Here is a 24,515-nt window from a genome sequence, read left to right as displayed (position 1 = left end):
ATAATCTGTCCACATCTTCATTAATACCACAAGATTGGACATGTCAAGAGGTAAAACACGAGTTTGTTACGCACATTTTTGTTCGAGAACTGAGGCAAGATTTTCGCCAAAAACTAAATCATTCGAAAACCAGCATGTTGAAAAACCGAGGTTTGACTGTAGTATTGTTTTTTATCTGGCACCTAGCATCGAGATAGCATAGCATCCTACCTCCTTCACACGGTGCGCCTCGTCGTCCGTGATCTGTGGCGTCATCTCCTCAGGGTCCAGCTCCGCCTCTTCATCGGCGTCCCACGAGGACACGCCTCTACAGACGACGCACAGATTTCAACGGTCTTTGGTGAAAAAATGGTCTTTCACTTGTGTAGCACATTTACCCACTGATGATGCAGCAACTGTCTTGCCCAAGGGCACTTCGACGTGGAGGTTCAAACCCGCAACCTTCAGGTTGGGAGACGGCCACTGCGCCATGCCGCCCCCTCACTGTCTTTACCAAAGGGGTGGGCAAACTGACTAGCAGGTCGATATTTTTAAGCTGTAAAATTGTCATTCAATCAGTTGTTTGCACTTTGGAAACTTTGTGGTTTTGCGTTTCTGAACACTAAAAAAAAATCACGGTGAAACATGACAAGAAACGGCAAAATATGACTTTTCCGCAGAGTTTTGTCATTTAAAGTTTGCTTCTTCGTTCCTCTTTGCCACCCAAGTTCAAGAACCCCACTCTGCTTTGCATCAACGCCTCGCCTCATCTGAGGTGCCGCTTTAACGGCTTGAAAAAATCATTTGGTCCGGATTACAAGTCTTCACTGGCCATAGTTTGCTGATGCCTGCTTCCATGAATGGACTCATGCCATTGTCTAACCTATGAGAGCCAGCATCCTGCAGGGGGCGACGTTGGGTCTTTTGCCGACAGCGATCACGTGACTTCTTCCGGTCTCCTGCCTCTCTCTCCAGCGTGCGGACTTGCTGCAGCAGAGCTTCTCTCTCCTCCATCAGGCGGTCTTTGAACCTGGCGAGTACACTTTTAATCAGGCCCGAGAAGCGAGCGCATGAGCATTGAGCATTATTGTTTTGTGTGTTTCCTCACATTTTGGGGGGCCTTAACATGCATGAAAACTCACCTAGCTAACACCTGAACCCGAAATTGCATGAGGGGGTCGAGAACCCGTTCGATGCTGCTTGCAGCTTTAATTAAGACTGTGACTAACAAGAGCTAGCATTGCCAACTGCTTCTTTCTTGCATGAAAACTGACCAAAACTTGGAAGTATGTCAACCCCAAAACTCCGGCAGTAGCGCCATCCGGATTTGGTGGAGACATCAGCCATGACAGGACCCACAAAAAAGCCACAAGAACCCATGTTCACAAACAATCAGGAAACTTGGCCATTATGAGCCATAATCAGGGTTCATATTTTGACAAACTCCTCCTCGGGGCTGTGGCCGAATAATCCCAAATCAAATCACGAATACTAGACAGACGGACGATGACAGCCTATGCCTTTTGGGCAGGGGGCAAACTTTGTTTGCCACAAGAATTTTAACGTTAACGTCAGGTGATCTTGATCATAATCGGTGCGTCGAAGGCCCGTTCAACGCTGCTTGCAGCTTTAATTAAGATTGTGTCAATGCAACAAGCATTAGCATCGTATTATATAGTATGCCTAAAGTCTTTGTCCTGTGTTTCATTCTAAAAAAAAATAATAATAATCACAAAATCATTGAATGATCTTGAACAATATTCAGTCAAAAGTATCGGTATCTGAGAAACTGGTCCTGTATTCGCTTGGAATCGGATGGATACCAAAACTTGCAGTATCGCCCCATTGAACGTGTGCGGGTGATGAACTTTGAACCGAGTGTTTTGCGGCTCACCTCCTGATGTGTGCCATCCAGTAGCGTTGTTGCTGACACAGCCGCTCCAATTGCTCCAACGTTTCCTGGAGCTTCTTCACGCCGCTCTCGTTCTGCCCCTGCAGAGCCTTCACCTTCACAGACATCACTTAGCATGAATACCTGCACCGGCCGTGACATGTATCAAATAGAACGATGTGTTCTCATTAGGCTTTTAATGCACTTGGATGTGTGTGCGTACAAAGAAAGATTGTGTAGACTTTGGAGCCGTCACGCTTTGATGAACTGCTTTGGTGGATTCCTCCAACTCGAGTGTAAATTTAGTTGAAAAAAACAACAACAAAATAGAAAAAACTCGTGACAGAGAAGAATTTCACGATTTCCCTGATTCCTAATGTTCATCATTTGTGGAGGAAATTGGCTTCGATGTTGACAAAGACAAATAACCTCACGCAACGTAAGACGCTGCCAGCTGCAAGATGACTGTGTGGACAATGCTGACCTCTGCTGGACAAAGGCGGCACTGCGGGGCATTACACCGTCCGTATATCCTTTAAGGCTATAATAACGTGTTCCATTAAATATCAAAGTTCTTACAGTCATATTTGTGTCTATATGATACAAACCCAAGGGCCACATTAGGTACACTCCAAATGATCCCTTTATATAGATAATAATCGCGTTTTTTTAAGGTTTTGTAGACCAAAAATAATGTCTTACATGACGTGTCTGATATTTTCAATATTATATTTGCATGTATATGTAAGAAAAGCACGGGTAACACATGCACAATCCCGGAAAATACAAATATTGTGGTAAGTAATTAGGCATTATAGACCCACATAATGATTAAATGCGTGATACGTTTCATATTCCGTACTGTAGTACAGAATTTGCATTTATATGATAAGAACCTACGGGCCATAACATTAAGTACACCTGCACAACCCCTCCAAAATACCAAAATTCCACAATTACATGAATAATAATGAGATCCTTGAGGCGTTGAAGGCCAAAAATAATATCTTAGATGAAATGCATGATGTATTTTATGGTTATATTTGTCTGTATATCCCAGAAATGTATGGGCAACACTTGCACAATCCCAAAAATACAAAGATTCTACTTTTATATAGAAAGTCATGAAAAATAATGCTTCCTTTTTTTTTGGTGTTATGGGCTTGCTTAATTTGTAGGATTAAATGCATTTCATATTTCTTATAGTAACATTTGTATTCATATCATGGAAATCCAAGGGCCTCAACTTCAGGTACACCTGCACCACTCCCGCCAAATCCCCAAAGTTGACCAATACATGAATAATAATGAGCATTTTCGGTTGTATTAGTCTAAAATAATGTATTCATGAAATGCAGGATATATTTTATGGTTATATTCCAGAAATGTACGGGCAACACCTGCACAACCCCCCCCCCCCCCCCCCCCCCCCTACAAAGATTCTGCTTTTATATGAAAAATGATGCTCACTTTTGTAGGCATTCTGGGCCCACATCATGTGTAAGATTAAATGCATGATATATTATAGTAATATTTGTATCGATACGATAAGAATCTAACAGCGACAGTAGTATGTACACCTGCACAAGCCCCCACAATCCCAAAATTCCACAATTATATGAATGATAATGAGAACTTTTGAAGTTTTATAGGGCAAAAATAATCTTTTAGATGAAACGCTGAATATATTTTATGGTTCCATTTGTCTGTCTAGTCCAGAAATACAGCACACGGGCGACAACTATTCTGCTTCTATTTGACTTTACATAGAAAGTACTAATGAAACAATAGGCTTTTTTAAGGTATTATTGGCCTACATGATACATTCCATAGTTCTTACTGTATAGTAATACAGTATGTGTATTTACATTATATGGTAGAAACCTAAGGGCCACATCATTAGGTACACCTGCATCATTTAATAAAATACAGAAATACTGTCTTAATATCGATAATAGTGAAAACAATGCTCATTTTAGGCTTTATGGGCCCAAAATAAACAACCCTGCCTTTCATCGATTGTTATTTTTATATTTTTGTGGTGGCTGACTCGCCTGCTCTTCATGTGCAACGCGTGAAGCCTTCAGTTCCTCCACGAGCATCTTGTTGGCGACCCGAAGCTCTTCTAACTCCACCGTCTTCCTGTCAGAGGACAATAATTCCATTTTTGAAAAGGACACTTTGGGTTTTGAGCCTCAAATAAGCGTTACGTTTCAGGGTTATTTTCCTGCCAGTGCTAATTGCTCTCATCTTGCAGTGAGTGCTGCATTAATGTTGATTTTTCTGTGTTTTCCTCCAGTTGGAGCATCTGCACGGAACGTGGAGGAACGTGATCACATGCAGGGATCATCCCTTTTCACCTTTGCAGCTCTGCCAGGAGGCTCTCTGTCAGCGCATCTCTGCAGTGGGCCTCGGCGTCCAGCTCCGCCCCGAGGCCGTCATCCGCTTTGCCTGCGCGCCGGGCCTCCACATGCAGCTCCTCCACCAGGCCCTGCAGCTGCACCTCGGTGCTCTGAAGGCACAGGAGCTCCGAAGCCACCTGACGCAGCAGCTCCGCGTCCCGCTCGCTTTCCTCCACCAGAAGAAGCGCACGACGCTGCAAGCTCTCCACCAGCTCCTATGAAGGCACAGATATATGTCAGGTAGATCCAAACATCAGCCTAATGAGCTCATGGCAAGCCTCAACGTGACACGTGAAGTTTGTTGATGCCAGGAAGGACTGAGTCAGCCAAGCAAATTCCTGTCAAATGTTTATAAGAGCACCCCCGCAATGAAAACAAGTGAAGAGTACAATACATCATGAACCAATCATAAAATAAAAGAATTCTAACTTGGGTTTGTGTCAAAGACATGTTTATTTAATCTGGCTGCTGCTTCTTCTGCTAATGCAAACGTTATCCTGAAAATGTTGTGAATATTTGCTGTCAAGAGCTCAGCATGAACACTGCACTTCCTGGCACACGCACCCGCTGTGATTAGCACACACACAGTAGGTACCTGTACATTGTTGTGTTTGCTTTTTGTTTGTTTTGTGTTTGTTATCGCAAGTATGAAAAAGAGAATAATAAAAATGCCATATCATTTTTCTTTTTTTAATATATTATTGTTATTGTTTTAATATTACAATTTTCTATATTATTAAAATGTAATTATAACCCATTATGTTATTATTCATCTGAATAATTGAATTAAAAATATCAATAAAATATCACAATTGTAAGTAAATAATTGAAATACATAGTTATTCTACACCAGGGGTGTCCAACGTGCGGCCCGGGGGCAATTTGGGCCGTGCGGCGTTTTTTTTACATTTTTTTTTTATTGGCCCACGGCACATTCTAAAAATAGAATTTAACAAGAAAGAGAAAAGAAAACAACAAAATTGAAAAATCAGCACTCATTTTACAAGAATAAAGTCAAAAAATTAAGAGAAAAAAATTGTAATTTAACAAGAAAAAGTCATAATTTTATATACTTTTGTAAAATTTTAATAACACAAGGAAAAAATAATGGTATTTTAGGAACATAAACTTTACATATTAAATTAAAAATGACAAAAAATGAAAAACAAACCACAAAATAAAGTTGTAATTTTTGGAAAATTATGTTGCGGAAAAAGCTGTCATGTTACAAGAATAAAGTCAAAAATATTATGGGAATAAAGGCAAAATTATGAAAATGAAATTCACAAGAAACAAGTGCAAATGTTTGAGAAATTAGAAAAAAAACAACAGCAAAAATGGAAAAAACAGCTGTAATTTTAGAGTTAAAATCTCAGATTTTAATGAGAAAAAAGTTGCAATTTTCTGAGAATAAACTCGGAATATTATGAGGAAAAATAATGTAATTTTAACTGCAAGGAGCTGAAATATTACAAGAAAAAAAGACATGTTTTTTTTGGTTTGTTTGTTTGTTTTTTTTTAAAAGTTGTAATATTGTGAGAGATAACCAAAACAAAATTAAGTTGTCATTTTTGGAAAATGAGGTTGGGGGGAAATGTTCTAACGTTATGGGAATAAAATCATAATTTTGCGAGTAGAAAATTGACAAAAAGATTATTTAAGAAGGAAGTTGAAATATTTGGAAACCCCCCCCCAGCAAAATGAGGAAAAAAAGAGCAAATTTGATACTAACTAAATTGTGTGAATGTGTAAAAATTTCCCTACAATGCGTAAGGTGTAGCGTCTGCACACTACGCTCCTCCACGCTCTCTCACGTCCTCCTTGCTGTCGAGCGTGTTAACACATGCAAAAGATCCATGCCGAGCTCTTATTAAATGCACTGCTGCCACCTTGTGGCCGTTTTTATGGCTTAAAACTGCTTGAATAGTCACCTATTGTGCTCTGGCGTCTTCACCTCTTTTTGCCTCTCGCGCAAAAAAACGGAGCGAGCGTTCGGGTTTAAAAAAACGTCTTTAGTATTGAATGAGTTCATAATAAGCTTTCTCACCTCCGTGACAAAGCTGAGACGCGTTTTTTTTGTTAGCATATCTACATGTGTTGCTTTACAAAATATCCAAAGTTGCATCCTTTCATTTTTCACTACGTGGCCCTCACTGGGAAAAGTTTGGACACCCCTGCTTTACATGCACATTTCATGCGGAGTACCCCAAGGTTCTGTCCTAAGTCCCCTATTTTTGTAGAAAAAAGAAAAAATGTAGCAAAAATGAACGTGCACATGAACGTGCACGTGCACGGGGTTTTGTTATGCAAATAAATGTCCCGTCCTCACCTGCTGCCGATGGATGGTGGCGACCAGGTGCTCCTGTGTCCGCCTGAGCTCTGAGTTTGTCTTCTCCAGGTGGAAAAGTTGAGCCGCCGCAGTTTGGAAGTCATTCTGCAGCTTCTTCTCCCGCTCTCTGGACACCAGAACCTCTCTGTCCGACAGGGCTGCAAGCACAGCAGCACTTTGACGGCATGAAAGTCAACACTTCTGGATGAAGGGTGTGAAAATAGGCCGCATGCATGGAATTGTAGGTGTTCCACTTACCTTTGTCACGAGCCAAACGGGTGCACTTGGCAGTCAGATACTGGATCTGGCTGTAGTCCTCGTCCCTCTGCGCTCGGAAAAACCTCCTCATGGTGCCCTCTTTTTACTCTAAACCTTCCAGCGCCTTCCCGTGAGTCTTAGTAAGAAGGGTGTGGTGTTCCAAGAGTGGTCAAACAAATGCACATGCAGACAGTTGCAGCGTTAATCCCTATGGTTGTTGTCAAAACACAAGCCGCGTCTCAGCCCAGAGACGCCACGTTTCTTCCTTCTTTAAATACGATTGGTTAAGATCTTAGTGACTTTTGCAAATGGGGCATGTTGTGTTGAGCATGCGGGCTGCATGGTGGATTTACAGCAACAAAACCACTTTAATAAAAGTAAACTACACGCCCGAGGAAAATACCAGCGGCAGGTAAGAACACATTTTAGTGAGTCACACGTGCAACACCACACCTGTATACTACTTCACTGTGTCTTTACGCTGCAAAACAACAACTGTTGATGCAAACATCTGCTTTCATGGCAATAAGCCTGTCAAGTTGAGCTATGTTCTCACCTACGCCTTGCAAAAGAAGAAGTAAGACCAGTGTTGAGACGCCTCTAAAGCCAATGAAGTAAGGTCCAAAGCATCAAGGGTTGGATCCGTGTCAGACTGATACTCGCGTGGCGTGATTGACGTTTTTCAGCTCTCTCCTAAATTTATTTTCACTAATGTGTGTTTTTGGGTCAAGTGATCCTCGCTATTCGTGGGGCTTCCAAGACACCCCGGGGGGAAGGGCCAACCGTGAATAATGGCCACACCCATAAAAACCATCTTGTGTCATGTAGCACCTAGTTTAATGTAGCACCTTGGTGAATGTAGCAGCTAGTTGAACATAGCACCTTGTTGAATGTACCACATAGTTGAATGTAGCACCTAGTTTAATGTAGCATCTTTGTGAATGTAGCACATAGTTTAATGTAGCATCTAGTTTAATGTAGCATCTTTGTGAATGTAGCACATAGTTTAATGTAGCATCTAGTTGAATATAGCACCTAGCTGAATGCAGCACCTTGTTGAATGTAGCATCTAGTTGAATATAGCACCTAGCTGAATGCAGCACCTTGTTGAATGTAGCATCTAGTTGAATGTAGCACCTTGGTGAATGTAGCATCTAGTTGAACATAGCACCTAGATGAATGTACCACATGGTTGAATGTAGCACCTTGGCAATTGTAGCACATAGTTTAATGTAGCATCTAGTTGAATGTAGTATCAAAATGAATGTAGCATCAAGTTAAATGTAGCACCTTGTTGAATGTAGCATCTAGTTAAATGTATCATCGATGTGAAATGTAGCATCTAGTTGAATTTAGCACCTAGTTGAATGTCGCATCTAGTTAAATGTAGCACCTGGTGAAATGTAGCACCTAAATGTAGCATCTACTTAAATGTAGCATCTAGTTAAATGTAGCACCTAGTTTAATGTAGCATCTTTGTGAATGTAGCACATAGTTTAATGTAGCATCTAGTTTAATGTAGCATCTTTGTGAATGTAGCACATAGTTTAATGTAGCATCTAGTTGAATATAGCACCTAGCTGAATGCAGCACCTTGTTGAATGTAGCATCTAGTTGAATATAGCACCTAGCTGAATGCAGCACCTTGTTGAATGTAGCATCTAGTTGAATGTAGCACCTTGGTGAATGTAGCATCTAGTTGAACATAGCACCTAGATGAATGTACCACATGGTTGAATGTAGCACCTTGGCAATTGTAGCACATAGTTTAATGTAGCATCTAGTTGAATGTAGTATCAAAATGAATGTAGCATCAAGTTAAATGTAGCACCTTGTTGAATGTAGCATCTAGTTAAATGTATCATCGATGTGAAATGTAGCATCTAGTTGAATTTAGCACCTAGTTGAATGTCGCATCTAGTTAAATGTAGCACCTGGTGAAATGTAGCACCTAAATGTAGCATCTACTTAAATGTAGCATCTAGTTAAATGTAGCACCTAGTTAAATGTAGCACCTAAATGTAGCATCTAGTTAAATGTAGCACCTAGTTAAATGTAGCATCTAGTTAAATGTAGCACCTTGTTGAATGTAGCAACTAGTTAAATGTAGCATCTAGATGAATGTAGCAACTAGTTAAATGTAGCTTGTTGAATGTAGCATGTCGTAGAATGTAGTCTTTAAAGTCTTAAATATGCCAGAATACAACAAAGATGTTTCATTATGAAAATAGCATCATTTACTACTCTTTGGTAAGCAGGTATAAATACAGTATATTTCAATAACTAAATAAAGTGCACAAAGCTGCAACTATACAACGTGACCCAATCCTTTGAACACAGCCTAATGTTTAGTGCATACTAGAGGTACACTAGTCCTTATTTTAGGATGTATTATTGATACAGTGAGTGTAATCATATGGAATAGTTGTGGTATCCTGACGATACAGTAAAGTTACAGGCAGACTAATCTTTATGGTACAGTAGATGGCGCCACGCTAGCTGAGAGCACATGTCTTTGACTGGGCCGCACTCGCTGCAGGAAGAAAGAAAAAAACAAATTAGACGTCCTCTCTTCTGGAAAGATCTCCCTCACTGTGTCTCAAATGGAATACTTCCGTCAGTGCGCTTCAGTAAGCATACTGTGGTAAGTGTCCATCACTGCGCACTCACCAAGGAGTTTTAAGTACAGAAGTGCACAAATTGAGACACAGTGTACGTTTAGTTGTCAGAGGAGTTACACCGTTTGGCTGAAACGTCCTCTCCCACCTTGTCTGGCGGCAGCGGCCTTCCCCGCCGCCTCCTCCTTGGCCTTCCTGGCCGCCTCGATGACGGCCATCTTGGCGTCGTGCTCCTCCTTCAGAGCGTTCCACTCCTTCCTGTTGTTCATCAGGCGGTCCAGCATGGGCGTGATCTCCACGTGGAAACGGCTGAACTCCTGCGCCACGAACCCGCCATTGGACTACGCCGCTCGCTTGCGTCCCGAGTGAGTGGCGTTTGAGTCGGTTCAAAGTGAACCGTTGATCTTACCTTGTAAACGAACGAGCAGACAAAGTCGATGAAGCCACACTGGAGCTTTGGAAGCTCGTCTGCTTTGTTTCTGTCCATCATCGGCTGGAGGACAGAAAAAAACAAGAAAAAAAATGGAATATCAACTTCACTCTTTGCTCCATTTTTCCCCATTTTTACTGCATTCTTCTTTACTACTTTCTTCACAAATAATGTTGGTCAATTTTCTTTTGGGAATTTTATGACTTTATTCCCAAAATATTACAACCTTTTTCCCAACAAGCTAATTTTCCAAACATTGCAACTTTATTTTGTTTTGTTTGTTTCTCATAATATTACGACAAAAATAACGTTATTTTTCCTGATAATATATAGGTTATATATAATATATACGTAATAAATACTTTTTTTCTCATTAGAATAGGACTTTTTCTTTGGATATTTTGACTTTATTCTTGTGAAATTACAGCAGTTTTTTCCATTTCTGATGTTTTTTTCCTTTATTATTTCAACATTCTTTTTCTTGTAATATTGACTGTATTCTTGTAAGATTAAAGAAACTTTTTCCGAAACCAAATTTTCCAAAAATTGCAACTTCATCCGTTTTGTTTGTTTCTCCTAACATTTCTTTAATATTTCCGGTTTATGCTGATAAATGACGTTATTTTTCCTCTTAATGTTACGACGTTATTCTTACTTTTTCTCAACTTTTTTCACTTAATATCTTGACTTTATTCTTACAATTACAATGAATTGTCTTCTGCTTATCCGGGTCCAGGTCGTGGGGGCAGCAGTCTCAGTAGGGAAGTCCAGACCTACCGGTCCCCGGCCACCTCCTCCAGCTCCACCGGGAGGACACCAAGGCGTTCCCAGGCCAGCTGTGAGACATAATCCCTCCAGCGTGTCCTAGGTCTGCCCCGGGGCCTTGTCCCGGCTGGGCATGCCTGGAACACCTCACCAGGGAGGCGTCCGGGAGGCATCCAGACTAGATGCTCGAGCCACCTCAGAGATACTTGAAGTCCTCCACTTAAGCTTTTCTTGGTAAATTATATTTTTAGATTGTGTTGCCAAAAAAACAAAACAAGTCCCCCCTGCCTGCAATTTGGACACCCCCGGTGTAAAGCAAACAGGATGCATGTGAGGCTTACAATGGGTTGTTGTTCCAGGACGGTCCTCTCCAGGTCTCCTTGCTCCCAAAACTCAGCAGCGACAGACAGCGCCACCTGCAGGCGGGGAGGGAAATAAATAACCAGCCGCATTTCGCAACTCATCAGAATCCCCTTCTGTCGACCCGCTGTTCATCTCACACACCTTGCTCTGGATCTCCCAGGGCTTGGCGATGGCCGACAGGTCGCAGGCCGTCATCATCATCGCCCTGCGAGGAAGACGCGGCTTACTCGTGTAAGACGCAGGATGTGTGCGTTTCGCGCTTGCTTACATGACGATCTCCTTGCGCGTGGTCTCCAGCATCATGTACTTGGTCCAGTCGTTCCAGTTCTCGTAGGTCTTGGACTGGTCCACGATCTTCTGGAACATGGTCCTCTTCCTGCCGACAAACACACACAGCAACGTCAAGTGTACGTGTGCGCGGTCTCAGGATGATATTCATTCATCATGCGGTGATAACGGTGTGCGTGTGCGGCCCTTTAAGAGGAAAGAAGTGCGATAGTGCTGTGCTACGAGCCGCACAAATAACATTTCCAAAGGTGGCGAATGCTATGTAATGCTATTCATGCCAATGATAAATCATAACCCGGGGGGGCCAAAGGTTTTTCCAGTGAGGGCCACAGGTGAAAAAAGCCTATTATTAATATCAACTTCACTCTTCTGCTGTTTTTTCCCCATTTTTGCTGTTTTTTGCCCCCCAAATATTTCAACTTTCTTCTTAAATAGTCTTTGCAATATTTTTCCCACATAACATTATGACTTTATTCTGATAATATTATAACCTTTTGCCCAACCTACAGTAATTTTCCCAAAATGTGTTTCTCATAATATTATGACTTAAATAATAATATTAAATAATAATATTTCCAACTTTATGACATTATATTTCCTCATAATATTACAAGTTTGTTCGTGGTAAATTGCAACTTCTTTTCTCATTAGAATATTTGCATATAATATATCTCATAATATTTTGGCTTTATTCTCGTAAAATTACAGCTGTTTTTATTTCCCATTGCTGTTTTTTTCCCCCCCCAACTATCTCAACTTCCTTCTTGTAAGTTTTCTTCTCGTAATTTATTCCCATAATATTTAGACCTTATTCTAGTAACATTCTAACTTTTTCCACAACCTACATTTCTAAAAATTACAACTTTATTATTTTGTTTCTCATACTGTTACGACTTTAAAAAACAATTCCTTTTTTTAAAATATTTTAACTTAATGCTACTAAAATGAAGTTATTTTTCCTCTGAAAATTTACAGTTACTTTTCTCTCTTCATGTTTTGACTTTATTCTTGCAAAATTAATGCAGATGTTTCCATTTTTGCAGTTTCTTTCTTTTAGTTTTTTTTTTTTATTAAATTCTATTTTTAGAAAGTGCCGCAGTCTGGAAATGGCCCCCGGACCCCACTTTGGACCCCCCCTGTCATAACCAATCACACGGCGTTACAAAGGAACATTGAAAGTTGTTGCATCTACTGACTTGAAGTAGAGCGCCAGGTCCGTGGCGATGATGGCGATGTCCATGAGGTGGATGACGATGTCGTGTTGGCGGCGGTTCAGATTCTGGTAGATGTTCAACGACTGAAAAGCGGGACGCGTACGTAATAAAAACACTTTTACATGAATGTGTGTGTGTGTGTGTGTGTGTGTGTGTGTGTGTGTGTGTGTGTGTGTGTGCTACAACATGCCTCATCTCTCAGCAGTGTCTTGCCAAATTCAAGATGGTGCCTTTCCAAGATGGACGAGCCGTGAAGTTTTGCCAGAGGATTTCCAGACCTGCACGTGCACATGCAAACACACACACACACACACGCACACGCAGACACACATGAAGATTTTGGGACGACCACACACAGAGTTGGTGCTACCTGTTGGCCCTCGCTTATAAATAAAGACATTATAGTGGGACTGTCGTTGGCTGTAGCTTGTCATTCCAACTCTGTACAGTAGATGGCATCATAATAGGATTAGGATATTTAGGATATTAGGTATCCTAAATTAAAGCTCAAAAGGTCCGCGTTTAATAGCGCTTTATTTGTACTTTCTTATTGTTTTTTGTACCATACCGACCGCTTAAGCAAGTGCGCAGCTACGGATATTCTGTCATCATGGGGAACGTGAGATCTCTCCCCGACAAGATGGACGAGCTATCGGCGCTAACCCGGCTGCAGAGGGACTACCTTGAGTGCAGCCTGATTAAGATTGAAGACCACATTTTACTCGTTCTATGTTTATTTCAAAAAGAGAATGGACTCTTTTATTTCAGCGGCTATTTTTCAGTGTTGCCAACTTAGCCATTTTATCTGGCCCCACTGAACGCTTTTGGAGTGTGCATGCCGGACCATGCACGTGATGGTCATGATGGACACGTGAAGATTTGCAGTCGTGAGGGCAGACACTCACTTCATCTGGTAGAGGTTGTTGGTGCCTCGGTGGTCGATGTCGTGACAGAAGCCGGCGGTCACCATGGCCATGCACTCCAGGTCCGTGTAGTAACGCTTCAGGTCGCCTGTCTGAGCGCAAGACACCCGGTGACCTCGTGAACTTAATGACGGGAATTTACAGTTGTGTTACACAGCGGTGAACCTCTCTTTACACTTGTAGGACAGCAAAGAATGAAATGTAGCCAAAAACATTGTCTGTACTTCCAATAACGCTTCAATGATGGCCACAGTTTGACCCTGGAACAGACTACTTCTATTTGCATCGCTTCCTATAGGAAAATGAAATGAGGAATTTATTATTTGAAAGTCAACAGATACCATGAGCAGAGTAAACATTGTCTGTCCAACGTTGAATCCATGTCTCCAGTTATGGTAGGTGATCTGCCTGTAGCCTTTACTGAGGGAGTACATGAACCTCACCAGGACCTACACACGCACACGCACACGCACACGCGCACGCACACGCACGCTTATTTTATTTTTACAAGAATAAAAAAATAAACATGTTCTGCAGTGGACACCCTGTCCCTGCAGCCATCTTTTTGTAAGTTTTGTGATGAATAAAATGTAAACAAATGATGATGCAACCTCTCTGGGGATGTGAAACTTGTCAACCACTTTGAGCTCGTAGTACATCTTGATGCCGCACTTGACCAGGTCCAACTCGCTGTGCTCAAAGTCACAGAAGTGAAACTCCAGGATCTCCACTTTCTTGGTCTTGGGAAGAACTTCCGACTGAAAGGACAAACAAATCCTCACGTACAAATGTTTGTGTATATTTAAGTGTACATAAATGCATCACATATTTTTTGTACATGCGTTACAAATGTTTGTGTTGTTGCTCACCAGGATCTCCTCCAGCTCCTCCTCTTCACACTCGTCCGGTTCCTTCCCCCATCTCTCGCGGGTGTTCTGAGGAGGGAAACATCAATCAGCTGACTTGATGATCTGATCTGAGGTCAGTGGATGCGTGGCACGTTTGGTGCGGTGCAGCCTTGGCGGAGCTTCGATGGAGACAAAAACTGTAGCTGATCTTCATCATGAGACCATGTGGTGGGGATGTCGTGCTGACTAACCAGCACGTTCTGGATTTCATCCTTGCGACACTTGACGTGGTAGAGCACCATGTCCTGGAAGATGTCCTTCCTGTTCTCCAGCTTGTTCATCTTGTCGTAGGTGTCCGTGTTCAGCACCGACCAGCCCAGGAACTGAGTCAGAGACTGGAGGAGGGGTCAGAAGATGACAAGATGGACTTAAAGGAACGTTTGTGCTGGAAAGATGACGAGCAACTGAGAAATAGGATTCTTGCACCGAGACTGAGCAATGACGATATCAGGTATCCTAAATTAAAGCTCAAAAGGTGAAAGGGAGCATTTTGTTTTGACGAGATGCTGACGTTCCTGTGAAGAAACACCAAAAAACCTCTGTGCATACTTGAAATCAAGGCTGTCCAAAGTGTGGACTGCTTTTTATTGACCCTTTTTAAAAAAAAACGTATGCTGGTCTTTTTGGACACTTTTGGACACTTTTGGAGAAGCTAACATGAACGCACGTATTGCTCTTCTCAGCGAGCAGCGGGTTAAACGCATTCACGGGGGGGTCAGAAAGCTCAAGTGTATTTCTAAATATATTTGGTTTTCTGCTCATTTTGTTTTTTTGCTCACTTTGTCTCTCCGAATGTTCATAAAATGGCATGCAAATTAGATGATGACGATGCCGTCTCCTCCCTGCCACAGATAGATTGCAGTCCTATGGGAAACACTGTCAAGGATATCACGTTCTTATTGTCATTATCAATATTTTCAAAGTACTGTTCAAATCTGTTGACCGTTTGCTGACACTTCTACTGTAGTCTTCTTTGTAGACGCAAACATTGATCAAAGTAATAAAAAAAAGTACATTTTTTAATCCATAAACTATTCTGGGTGGTTTGGAATAAATGGGTAAAAGGCAAAGAATATCAAAGTAGTCCCCAGCATTCTTCCATTCTCTTTATGTGGCCTTCTGCACATGCACGCACACACGCACACACACACACACACTGCACCTCCATCAGTGTTTCATCCATTTCATCAAAAGGCTTCCCGTCTTTCCTGTTGTAGAATGTGGCCACGCCCACAATCTCCTCCTTCTTGTTGACGATGGGCATGGACAGAACGTTCCGCACGGTCCAGCCAGACTCATCCAGAGGTTCTTTCTGTGTACACACACGCACACACGCAAATAAAAACACACGTATTTGTGTGTTAAGTAGGGTTGTAACAATACATGTGTTGGTAATTGGATTCTTTGGTACGAGGAGAAGAGAGGTCTTCAAAGAATGAGTAAAAATGACTTTTTGTTGTTGTTTCATCCTAGCCCTTGTCAATGCTTCAACAAATACTGGTAGTTTGTTCACTTCCTGTGTTGTTTAGTGTTTGTTTTTTTTGTCCTGTCCAGCCATTAAACAACTTACTTAAACTTAATTGGGAGAAAAAAAGAATAATAGATAGTTGGGGAAAGGCGTTAAAATAAATACATACATGCATACATAAGCAAAATAAATGTAATAATAACAAAAGAATTACAAAAATAAAAAGAAATTACATTAAGATAAAAAAGGAAGCAAAGATAAATTAATTAATAAAGTAGTAAGAAGTAAAATACTGACAAAAATGTAGACATATGTATTATTTATTATTTATATATGGTATATTCATTATATATATTATATTAATATATTTAATATACCCGTCTATTATAATTATTGATGTATTTGTTATAAATATGTCTTATATGATAAGTAATAGAGTTATTTATTATGTATTTATTATAAATAAATGCAGGATGTAGACTTGACTTGAGTCATGATAAATTCAGGATAAATATATATACTTTTAAGAAATAATTGTAAATCATTTATTATCAGACGCCATACGTTTCTCAAAGTGTCTGATATTAGCACGTTGTTTGACTCCTGTTCCCCACCCGTTCCGTCGTTCCACCACACATACTGACATGGTAAAAGCGGTTGGGGTCGTGCGAGTGTGCGGATGTCGCAGGCGGTGCACGATGATCACGTGCATGTTCAGGTGAAAGCGGCCTCACCTGAAAGTCGAAAAATTCATCCTCGGCGGCGTTCATTATGTTGCAAATCTGTTGGAAAAAAGGAAAACATAAAAAAAATAATAATAATAATAACGTCATCACAGCAGCCACGTTCATAAAGAGTACAAATAAGAATAAAATAGGAATAAAGGTCAAGTGTTTTAAACAAGTATATCCATATATTATTATACACAAACAAGTGTCTAGTGGTTCTATTGCGTGTGATTATTATTAATAATGTATTTATGTTTTTAGTAATAAATATTTGTATGTTTTTTAAAAACAGATTTGACACGCTGCACATGGAAATGTAAAAAAATGCATTATTTAAATGCAGTTGAATATTTTTATGGATGGATGTTATTTGTATTTAAATGCTAGTGTGAAAAATGTGTATTAAGGTGAAATATTATAAGCAACAGACTTTAAGAGTATGAGGGAGGAACTGAAAGAAGGAAGAATAAAAAAAGAATGGAAACATGTTCTGACCAGTCCGTTTTCTGCTACGTATGTTGGCAAGCCGCTGACCAGAGCCCAATGATCTGCCGGAGGATTCCTGCACGCAAACAACAACAAAATGTTTGCCATACGTTCATTTATTTGTGGCGGCCCGTAAAAGAAAGATCATGTGTGCTTCTAAACATGTTTTGTTTTTGTCTCGTCCGTTACGTCATCTTTCTTCCTACATCCCAAGACGTCTAGTGTGTGTGTGTGCGTGTGAGAGAGCAAGTGGGTCTCACGGGATGACTTTGATGTCCTCTTTGCCGTGGAGAATGTAGTCAATGATTTTGTAGAAGATAATTTCCTGGAAACGCACAAAGATATGAGAGCCAATCACAGACCAACACAGAGAGTCACATGACTGCATGTCTAGGGTCATACATATGCTGGAAGTCACCACTGACGAAAACGCCAGTTGCACCGGACAGTGTTACATTTTGGCTTTGGCATTGCGTGGCAACGGCACAGAGACCCGAGTGCAGGTAAAAGTATGTTTTTAACAACTGTCGCAATGCAGCAGCAGGGAAACAAAACTAGCTGGCACGAAGCACAGTGAGCCAGCAAAGGACAAAGCACGCACCTGAACTAAACTGAGGTGTAACTGAAATTAGAAACAGGTGTGAGTGATAAACGCAAAGCAGGAAAACACAGAACAGGGCAAAGCAAGGAGGAACTAAATATAAAATAAGAGACTCAAAACAGGAACTAAGACACAAAAAGGGGACATAGACACACTGGCACACGAACAGGGCAGGATGGTATTTAAACTGATATGTATTGATATACATGCAAAATACTGAATGGAAATTAAGACATCTTCTGCATTAAAGATGCTAAAACCAATCCAATGCAGGTCAATGTATGCTAAACTATTTAGTGATATTACACTAGTTAGTGTAATATCACACAATATATCTCATTAATAATCCATTAAAAATACCTATATATGCAATGGGGCAATAAAAAACAAGTTGCAGGCCACAAATGGCCCCTGGGACACACTTTGGACACCCCTGATCTACAGGTTCTGACTCACCCTGCCATCAGGGGTTTTGGGTCCGTCGTATGGAGGAACTTCCCCCATCAAGACGGGCCAGAGGTCAAAGAACTCCTACACACACACACACACACACACACACACACACACACAGTTTGCATTATTGCACCCATGAACTAACAAATGTCAAAACTGAGGGGCTGATGCCCCCTGCTGTCACTCAGCAGTGCAGCTGTGAAGTTCCAACATCTAACTTGGAAACATGCACTGGATGCTGTTTCGATAATCTGGAGTAGGCCTGATTTTGCTGGTCGATAATTGTGCTACAAAATTATCGTCGATAATCGACGTTATCGCCAAATTTTTTTTAACCATTTTTTAATTAATTATTGTCATGAGGTGTAATTCACATTTGAACCACCAGGTGGCACTCAAGCTCACAGACATTGCCTGTATGTAAAATGTCTAATTTATTTTTTTATCAATCAGTGGAGGCTGCTGGTCATTCAAGGAGGGGAAGCTAATTTTTTTCTGGCCTACATCATAAATGTGTTTATTTATTTACATGTAAATCCTATCCTCCGTTCCTTTTCAAGAAAATGATCTGTGACCTTGTCGTACCAACTAGCCGTCTTTTCCAGGGACTTGACCAGTGTCCTCCTTAATGGCCAGCAGAGCTAGACTGCTCAAATGGCCTTGGCCCATTGTGTTGTGGGTGTAAGACTTGAGCCCTTTGATCTGGTAAACTATCAAATGGTTTCGTGAAAATCCGTTCGACAACATTCATATTATGTGCCATGACGTGCCGCTTGCTAGCAGCTGGAGCTGTCGCGCGAGGCTACTGTGTGGCCGGCTGTGAGTGTGAGTGGTCGTGACGGGGGGACAAACGCAACGCTAGTCGTTTTTAACAAAGACAAAGTCGCTGGGGATCGGTAACGTCTCCGATTGAGCTGAGCTTCCCTTGCAGTCTTAGAGCAATCGCCACTGTATTCCATATATGCCACATAACCGCACTGAATGGTTGCATTTCTTTTGCAATGTAGCAAGCGACACCATTTTGCATCATTTTGTTTATACGGTATTTGCCGACCAAACGCCTCAGTAAGCGCTGATTGTCAGGTCGAAGGCTCCGATGCCCCCATCGGTGTTTTTTTTAAACTGTCCGTGTCGGTCGTCAGAATGTCGGCTGTGGCACTCGCCTCAGAATCCATCGCTTCTGTGCCTTCATTCATGTTAGAGTATGCTGCCTCACGAGGCTGACTGCTAGCACTCTGTATCCACTCACCAGCAGCACCGCCTCCACAAAGAGGCCGAATGAGATGAGGGCTCACTCTCTCCGTTCATTCCACTACAGAAGCGATGCGCACAGACAGATGCAGAGTGAACCCTCTTGTCATCCAGGCGGTGTGGCACAGAGAGACGAGCAGATGGAACACACATGTCAATTTATGCAGGGCGTCATAATTATCCACCAGTATCCTTTTTTTTGTGTTCGATTATCGTGACAGGCTTAATCTGGAGGCTAATTGATGTACGCCGACTTTAGTGAGATCCAGTAGCCTGACCTCACGCAACAACGGCAGCACCCACAGACACACAATTCAAATATACACCGTACAATTATACTTTTTTCTTCCTTTTTTTCCCTTTTTTCTCTTTTTTTCCCGTACAATTAGACTTAACGAATGCAACCTGTTCTGCACGTACACTTGGTGTGCTGATATGCCACAATATCATTTATGTATTTAAAAAGAAGAGGATTGCAAAATTGCGGCGTGCATCTCATGCTAATGCTAATGCTAATCACCTTTGTTTTGGTCATGTCAAGCAGGCCCACGGAGTAGCGGTCACAGTTGAGGAAGGCTCTCACGGTGTACAGGGCCTTGTGGAACTGCCTCTCGATGTCCGTCAGCTCCTCAAACACCTTGCTGGCCGACCACAGCAGCACCTGGATACACACACACACACACACGCACACACACACACATGCATGGTGTGAGGGGACCAACAGAGAGGTGGAGGTTGGAGGAAAAAGACACGCCCACCTGTCCCCTCCTGGTCTCACAGTTGTGCAGGTAGCTCAGGTGAAAAACTCTCAGGACCAGGTTGGCAAAGTTGAGGTACTTGTTCAAGGTCTGGAGGAAAATTGTTGAATTATGAGTCCTGAATGTCCATTGACCAGTCGAGAGACATAGTCTCTCCAACGTGTCCTGGGTCTTCCCCGAGGCCTCCTACCAGTCTGATGTACCCTGAACACCTCCCCGGGGAGGCGTACGGGAGGCATCCTGACCAGATGCCCGAGACAAAAAACCATCGGCATAAAATTACTTTTTCTCTTAGAACTTTGGGACTTATTGCTTGTAAATGTTCTTTCCCCTCACATTAAGGCTTTTTGTCTTAATTTGTGACTTTTTTCTTCTCGTTTTCTTCTCATATTCCGACTTTGTTCTAAGAACACTGCAATATTTTCCTGGACAGCCCAGCCACCCTACGGAAAAAACTCATTTTGAGAGGTTTTACCTTTCGGCTGAGCTCCCTCTTCACCACAACAGACTGATGCAGGCCCGAAGGCGGCGTACCTCTTCATCCTTGGCGGTGAAGTGTGGTGCGTCCATCTTGTTGACGGCCATCATGACGGCCACCATGTCTTTGCCGTTCATGATGGGCACGGCCAGCACGTTCTTTGTGGTGTACTCGGTCAGCTCGTCCACAAACTTGCTGAAGTGAGGACTCTGAAGGGGCGGGAAAGGGGGTTTGGGGGAGAAAGAATGGACCAATCAGCCTTCCAACTTCACCCATCACATCAAACGCTGTCACTCTTTTCCACTTCCAAGCGTTTCTCGTGCTGAGTCAGCCAGAGAAACGAGTCAGCCAACAGGGCCTCCAGCGGGACCTCTGGCTGTAATCTGGGATCGCTCCAATTCAGGACAGACTACTCACACACCTAAATATTCCCACTCCAGCCAGAGGTATAAATGATGTGGTTACTAGCTAAGTTTAGAAAGGACAGCAGGGGAGGGGGCAAACAGGTCTGGAAGGGAATCATCCAAACATAATCCCTCTGGAACATAATCTCCACCTTCAGCTCGCCCTCACTGATGGAAATAGGGCGCCTCGTCCCCCCCGGGAAGGCCGTCCTCGGCGCTTTCGCATCATAAAGCCGACCAATCACAAGCAAGCATCACTGGAATTGCTCAAGTTTTTTTTCCCATATCATGTTTTTTTTTTTTGTTTTATGTATGATGAAGATGAGAACATTAATGCTTTGTACTTGATTGGCCTGCTGCTCCCTGCTTACTTCATGCACTCCAAACCCAAACAAACTGAGCAAACACTTACAAATGTCAAACGGTATTAGCGATAAGAAGATTGGCCTGGCAGGAAGCGTCATGTCGCCCTCTGGCGGCCACGAAGGCTCACATTCGATGAGCGTGGATGGAATTGAATTGAGATCATTTACATTCATTCAGTGGAAAGCTCAAATGTGACACCCATGCAAGATAAGAGGATTATTATGGATTATTATGGGCGAGGCTTGCATGCAGAAAAAAATGTTGATTCATGTAAGATCGAACCAATTCAGTGTCGGTCAAGATATGCCACGCAGACACATTGTTAGCCTTCTCTTTCTTCAAGAGTCAAATAATTTACAATTTTAATTAATCGCATTGACAAACCTGATTTCCCTGATTTATGTAATTTTTAGGGGCAGTTCTCACACTAAAAAATAGCGTGCTTGGCGGTTGGATTTCTTTTTTAAAGTTATCTAAAATTTCAGTTCTTTAATGAATTATTCTTGATTATCCCAACACTTTTCAAATACCACATAAAACATTTTTTCTCTGTCATTTGTGCTCTATTTTTGTTAAGTTAAACACTGTGGACAAAGATTGCAGTTTTTGTTTGGCAGTTATTATCCGAGATGAAATTATTCTCCTGTATTCTTTTTTGAAGTTGTTGAATTTACAATTTCTGTTAAGCGCATGAATACTTTTATTATTAGTTTTATTTTACATTTTATTTTCTTAACCTTTTCTGTTCCTCAGAGCCGGTTGGCCCATTCGGCAAAATACGCAAACAAGAGTGAATGTGTGCAAACTGTGTGGTTAGTAACTTTTTGTTGATTGTTGTATTTATAGTCTATCGCTATTTTATAATAATAATACTTATTATTATGATTAATACATTGATGAGACAATAGCCACTGCAGGAAGTACTGTACAGAACAGGAAGTAAAAAGGAAACAAGGAACTCTCCCACTGCTAACATGTGTGAGTCTATATTACATCTTATGTCTACTCTATTGGGTAATAGGAGTGTAAAGGTGAATATAGGGGTGTTATTTCATGTCTAGAGGGCTCTAACAATGTTAAAACGCGTATTTACAAGGTCGTAAACAGCTACAACTACCAAAATACAGTCAAACCTGTCTTAGCGGCCACCTTTATAGAAGGGCCACCTGCCTATAGCAGCCACTGAAAAATCCCCCCCAGCAAATGTACATGTTATAGACCCTGTGTATAGCAGTCACCTGTCCAACGCAGCCAGCAGCCACCCATTTTGTCTCCCTTGGTCAATATCTGACCTGCATATAGCGGCCAAATTACCAACTCAAGTAGAAGCTTCATGCACAAAAAAGTTTTGTTTTTCAATCAATGAAGGCGTCGTGTGTAGACTTTAATTACTGAGTCCTAGCTCAGTCACAATCATTCACAAGATCCACACAAACTGTCAGTTGTTCCACATAAAAAAGCCGTCTTCTTTTGAGCTTGCTATTTCCTGGTCAAACATGTAACTTTAAGAGCATTTGCACCAAAACATTACCGCAAAGTAGGCTGGGAACAGGACGTGCTCCCAGCGACGCTACAATAAAAAAAAAACATATGCTAGCATGCATGCGGCAGCGGGAGCAAAACTGAGTTCGGTTGTACTTAACTGAAGTATTTTATCAGTTATCAGTTATTATTAAGCCTCTAGCTTCCTTTTAGTAAGTAAAAACCTTGGCTATGATTGCACTACATTGTCATGTAGACCTACAAAGTACACTTGGAAGAACAAGAGGTGAATAAATGTATTGCAACTGATGTGTAACTGATGAGGGGTAGGATTAAATAAGCTTTGCTTCTTCCTACTCCTTTTTGGACATGCAAAATTGTGAAATGTACTATGTGATGTGCTACTGTTTGACTCATGCATGTTCAGGATTAAAACCATGAACCATGATAATAACAAGCCTAGTAGTGCTGTACAACTTTTAACAGCAGTCCGCAGTGCCCTCTACTGGTCAACATTATTATTATTATTTTTTCCCTTTTTTTTCTTTTTTTTCCTCTACTGGTCAACATTCAAACTGGAACCTGTCTATTGAGGCCACCTGTCTATAGCAGCCACTTTTGCAGACTCCCTCTAGTGGCCGCTATAGACAAGTTTGACTGTATTCCATTTATAAATCAGGAATCCGATTTTGCTGAAATTCACGGTCGGGTCTGGAACCAATTAACCGTGGTAAATGAGAGATTACTGTATGAAATAAATGAGACATGTCAAAGAGGTATATCTCCAACATAATTACTGTGGTTCTAGCGTACCTGGGACACATCGGGCACGTTGACCATCTTCTTGCTGGAGGCCACGTGACCAACGATGCCCAAATCCAGCGGGTAGACGATTTCACTGTCAGGCTGCACCAAGCAGTCGTCGAACACGGAATCTTTATGCACGTTAAACAACCTGGAGGGCGCAGTCATAACAACATTATTTCTATTTCTGTTTGTTTTTCCAAAGCAGAGATGAATGTCCGTGTGGAGATAGCGGGATTAGCAACCTGGTGGCCAGCTCGGCCACGCCGTTCCTCTGGCGGTACATGAAGAGGCTCATGCGGTCGGCCCTCATCATGAAGCTGAGGTGCCTCATCAGGTTGAAGACGGACTTCTCCATCTGCAGGTTGTCCTGGATGTCCCGCACCAGGTCGAAGAGCACCTCGCTCTCCTCCACCATGCTCAGCTCATGATACTTGCTGACGTCCACCGCCGTCCTGCGGTTGTTGTCTAGCAGGTCCGAGACCACCTTGGGCCTGAAGTTGACGTCGTAGTAGTGCTTGGCGAACTGCGGGTTGGCGTCCAGGAACTGCTCAGCTGTGGCTGCGTCCACCATGGCTGCAAAGCAGTCACAGACAAACAATCAATGCCATTCGGCATTTTATGCTAAGAAACCATATTTGCTCACAAAAGTTAGACTCTTGACGCAGAATAAACCAACTACAATGAATATCCAAAGAAAAAGCCGCACGGGTACCTGATAAAGATGCGGTATTGTCTCCAGCAACGTGTGTAATCCCTCTGTCCTCCTCACAGTGTCCGCAGGTGGATGAGAATAAAGGATTACAAAGGTGCCTTTAAAGCGTCACATGTGCACATAAGCCTGAGCCCAAATACAATCCTGGGATTA

At 41.9% G+C, this 24,515-nt stretch overlaps 2 protein-coding genes across 14 annotated transcripts in view; both read right to left on the bottom strand.

Moving 5' to 3' along the window:
• Window positions 1–7,009, bottom strand: part of LOC129189608 (plectin) — a 23,040-nt gene extending 16,031 nt beyond the window's left edge. For 5 of the 11 annotated variants that reach the window (XM_054791460.1, XM_054791456.1, XM_054791458.1 and 2 more), the window contains exons 1-7: window positions 6,860–7,009; window positions 6,602–6,759; window positions 4,231–4,487; window positions 3,925–4,012; window positions 1,874–1,986; window positions 863–1,009; window positions 211–307 (exon numbers count right to left, since the gene is read on the bottom strand). In XM_054791460.1, coding sequence (XP_054647435.1) covers window positions 211–307; window positions 863–1,009; window positions 1,874–1,986; window positions 3,925–4,012; window positions 4,231–4,487; window positions 6,602–6,759; window positions 6,860–6,950 — 951 coding nt within the window. In that variant the 5' untranslated portion in view covers window positions 6,951–7,009. Of the gene's footprint in view, window positions 1–163; window positions 308–377; window positions 1,010–1,873; window positions 1,987–3,924; window positions 4,013–4,230; window positions 4,488–6,601; window positions 6,760–6,859 lie in introns of those variants that run through there. The other 6 variants (XR_008572821.1, XR_008572820.1, XR_008572823.1 and 3 more) reach the window with 4 other exon arrangements.
• pde6a (phosphodiesterase 6A, cGMP-specific, rod, alpha) lies at window positions 6,973–24,515 on the bottom strand. Of its 3 annotated transcripts, none has more exons than XM_054791451.1 (24): window positions 24,363–24,515; window positions 23,893–24,223; window positions 23,657–23,798; window positions 20,648–20,800; window positions 20,114–20,203; window positions 19,876–20,016; window positions 18,108–18,182; window positions 17,311–17,375; window positions 17,060–17,126; window positions 16,571–16,618; window positions 15,531–15,680; window positions 14,560–14,703; window positions 14,330–14,395; window positions 14,072–14,218; window positions 13,802–13,909; window positions 13,443–13,552; window positions 12,717–12,815; window positions 12,520–12,684; window positions 11,304–11,411; window positions 11,177–11,240; window positions 11,014–11,088; window positions 9,887–9,970; window positions 9,626–9,794; window positions 6,974–9,392 (listed from the first exon to the last, which is right to left on the bottom strand). In XM_054791451.1, exons 2-24 carry the CDS (start codon window positions 24,219–24,221, stop codon window positions 9,355–9,357), a joined length of 2,637 nt encoding a protein of 878 aa, XP_054647426.1. In that variant the 5' UTR covers window positions 24,222–24,223; window positions 24,363–24,515; the 3' UTR covers window positions 6,974–9,354. The 3 variants fall into 3 exon arrangements, with proteins under 3 accessions (XP_054647428.1, XP_054647426.1, XP_054647427.1); XM_054791452.1 differs by having other exon boundaries at window positions 6,976–9,392; window positions 12,520–12,620; window positions 12,728–12,815; XM_054791453.1 differs by lacking the exon at window positions 13,802–13,909 and having other exon boundaries at window positions 6,973–9,392.

Source organism: Dunckerocampus dactyliophorus, chromosome 11, assembly GCF_027744805.1.
Source record: "Dunckerocampus dactyliophorus isolate RoL2022-P2 chromosome 11, RoL_Ddac_1.1, whole genome shotgun sequence".
NCBI lineage: Eukaryota > Metazoa > Chordata > Actinopteri > Syngnathiformes > Syngnathidae > Dunckerocampus > Dunckerocampus dactyliophorus.
The sequence above is the reverse complement of the archived record's forward strand: the minus strand, read 5'-3'. Positions and strand labels throughout refer to the sequence as shown.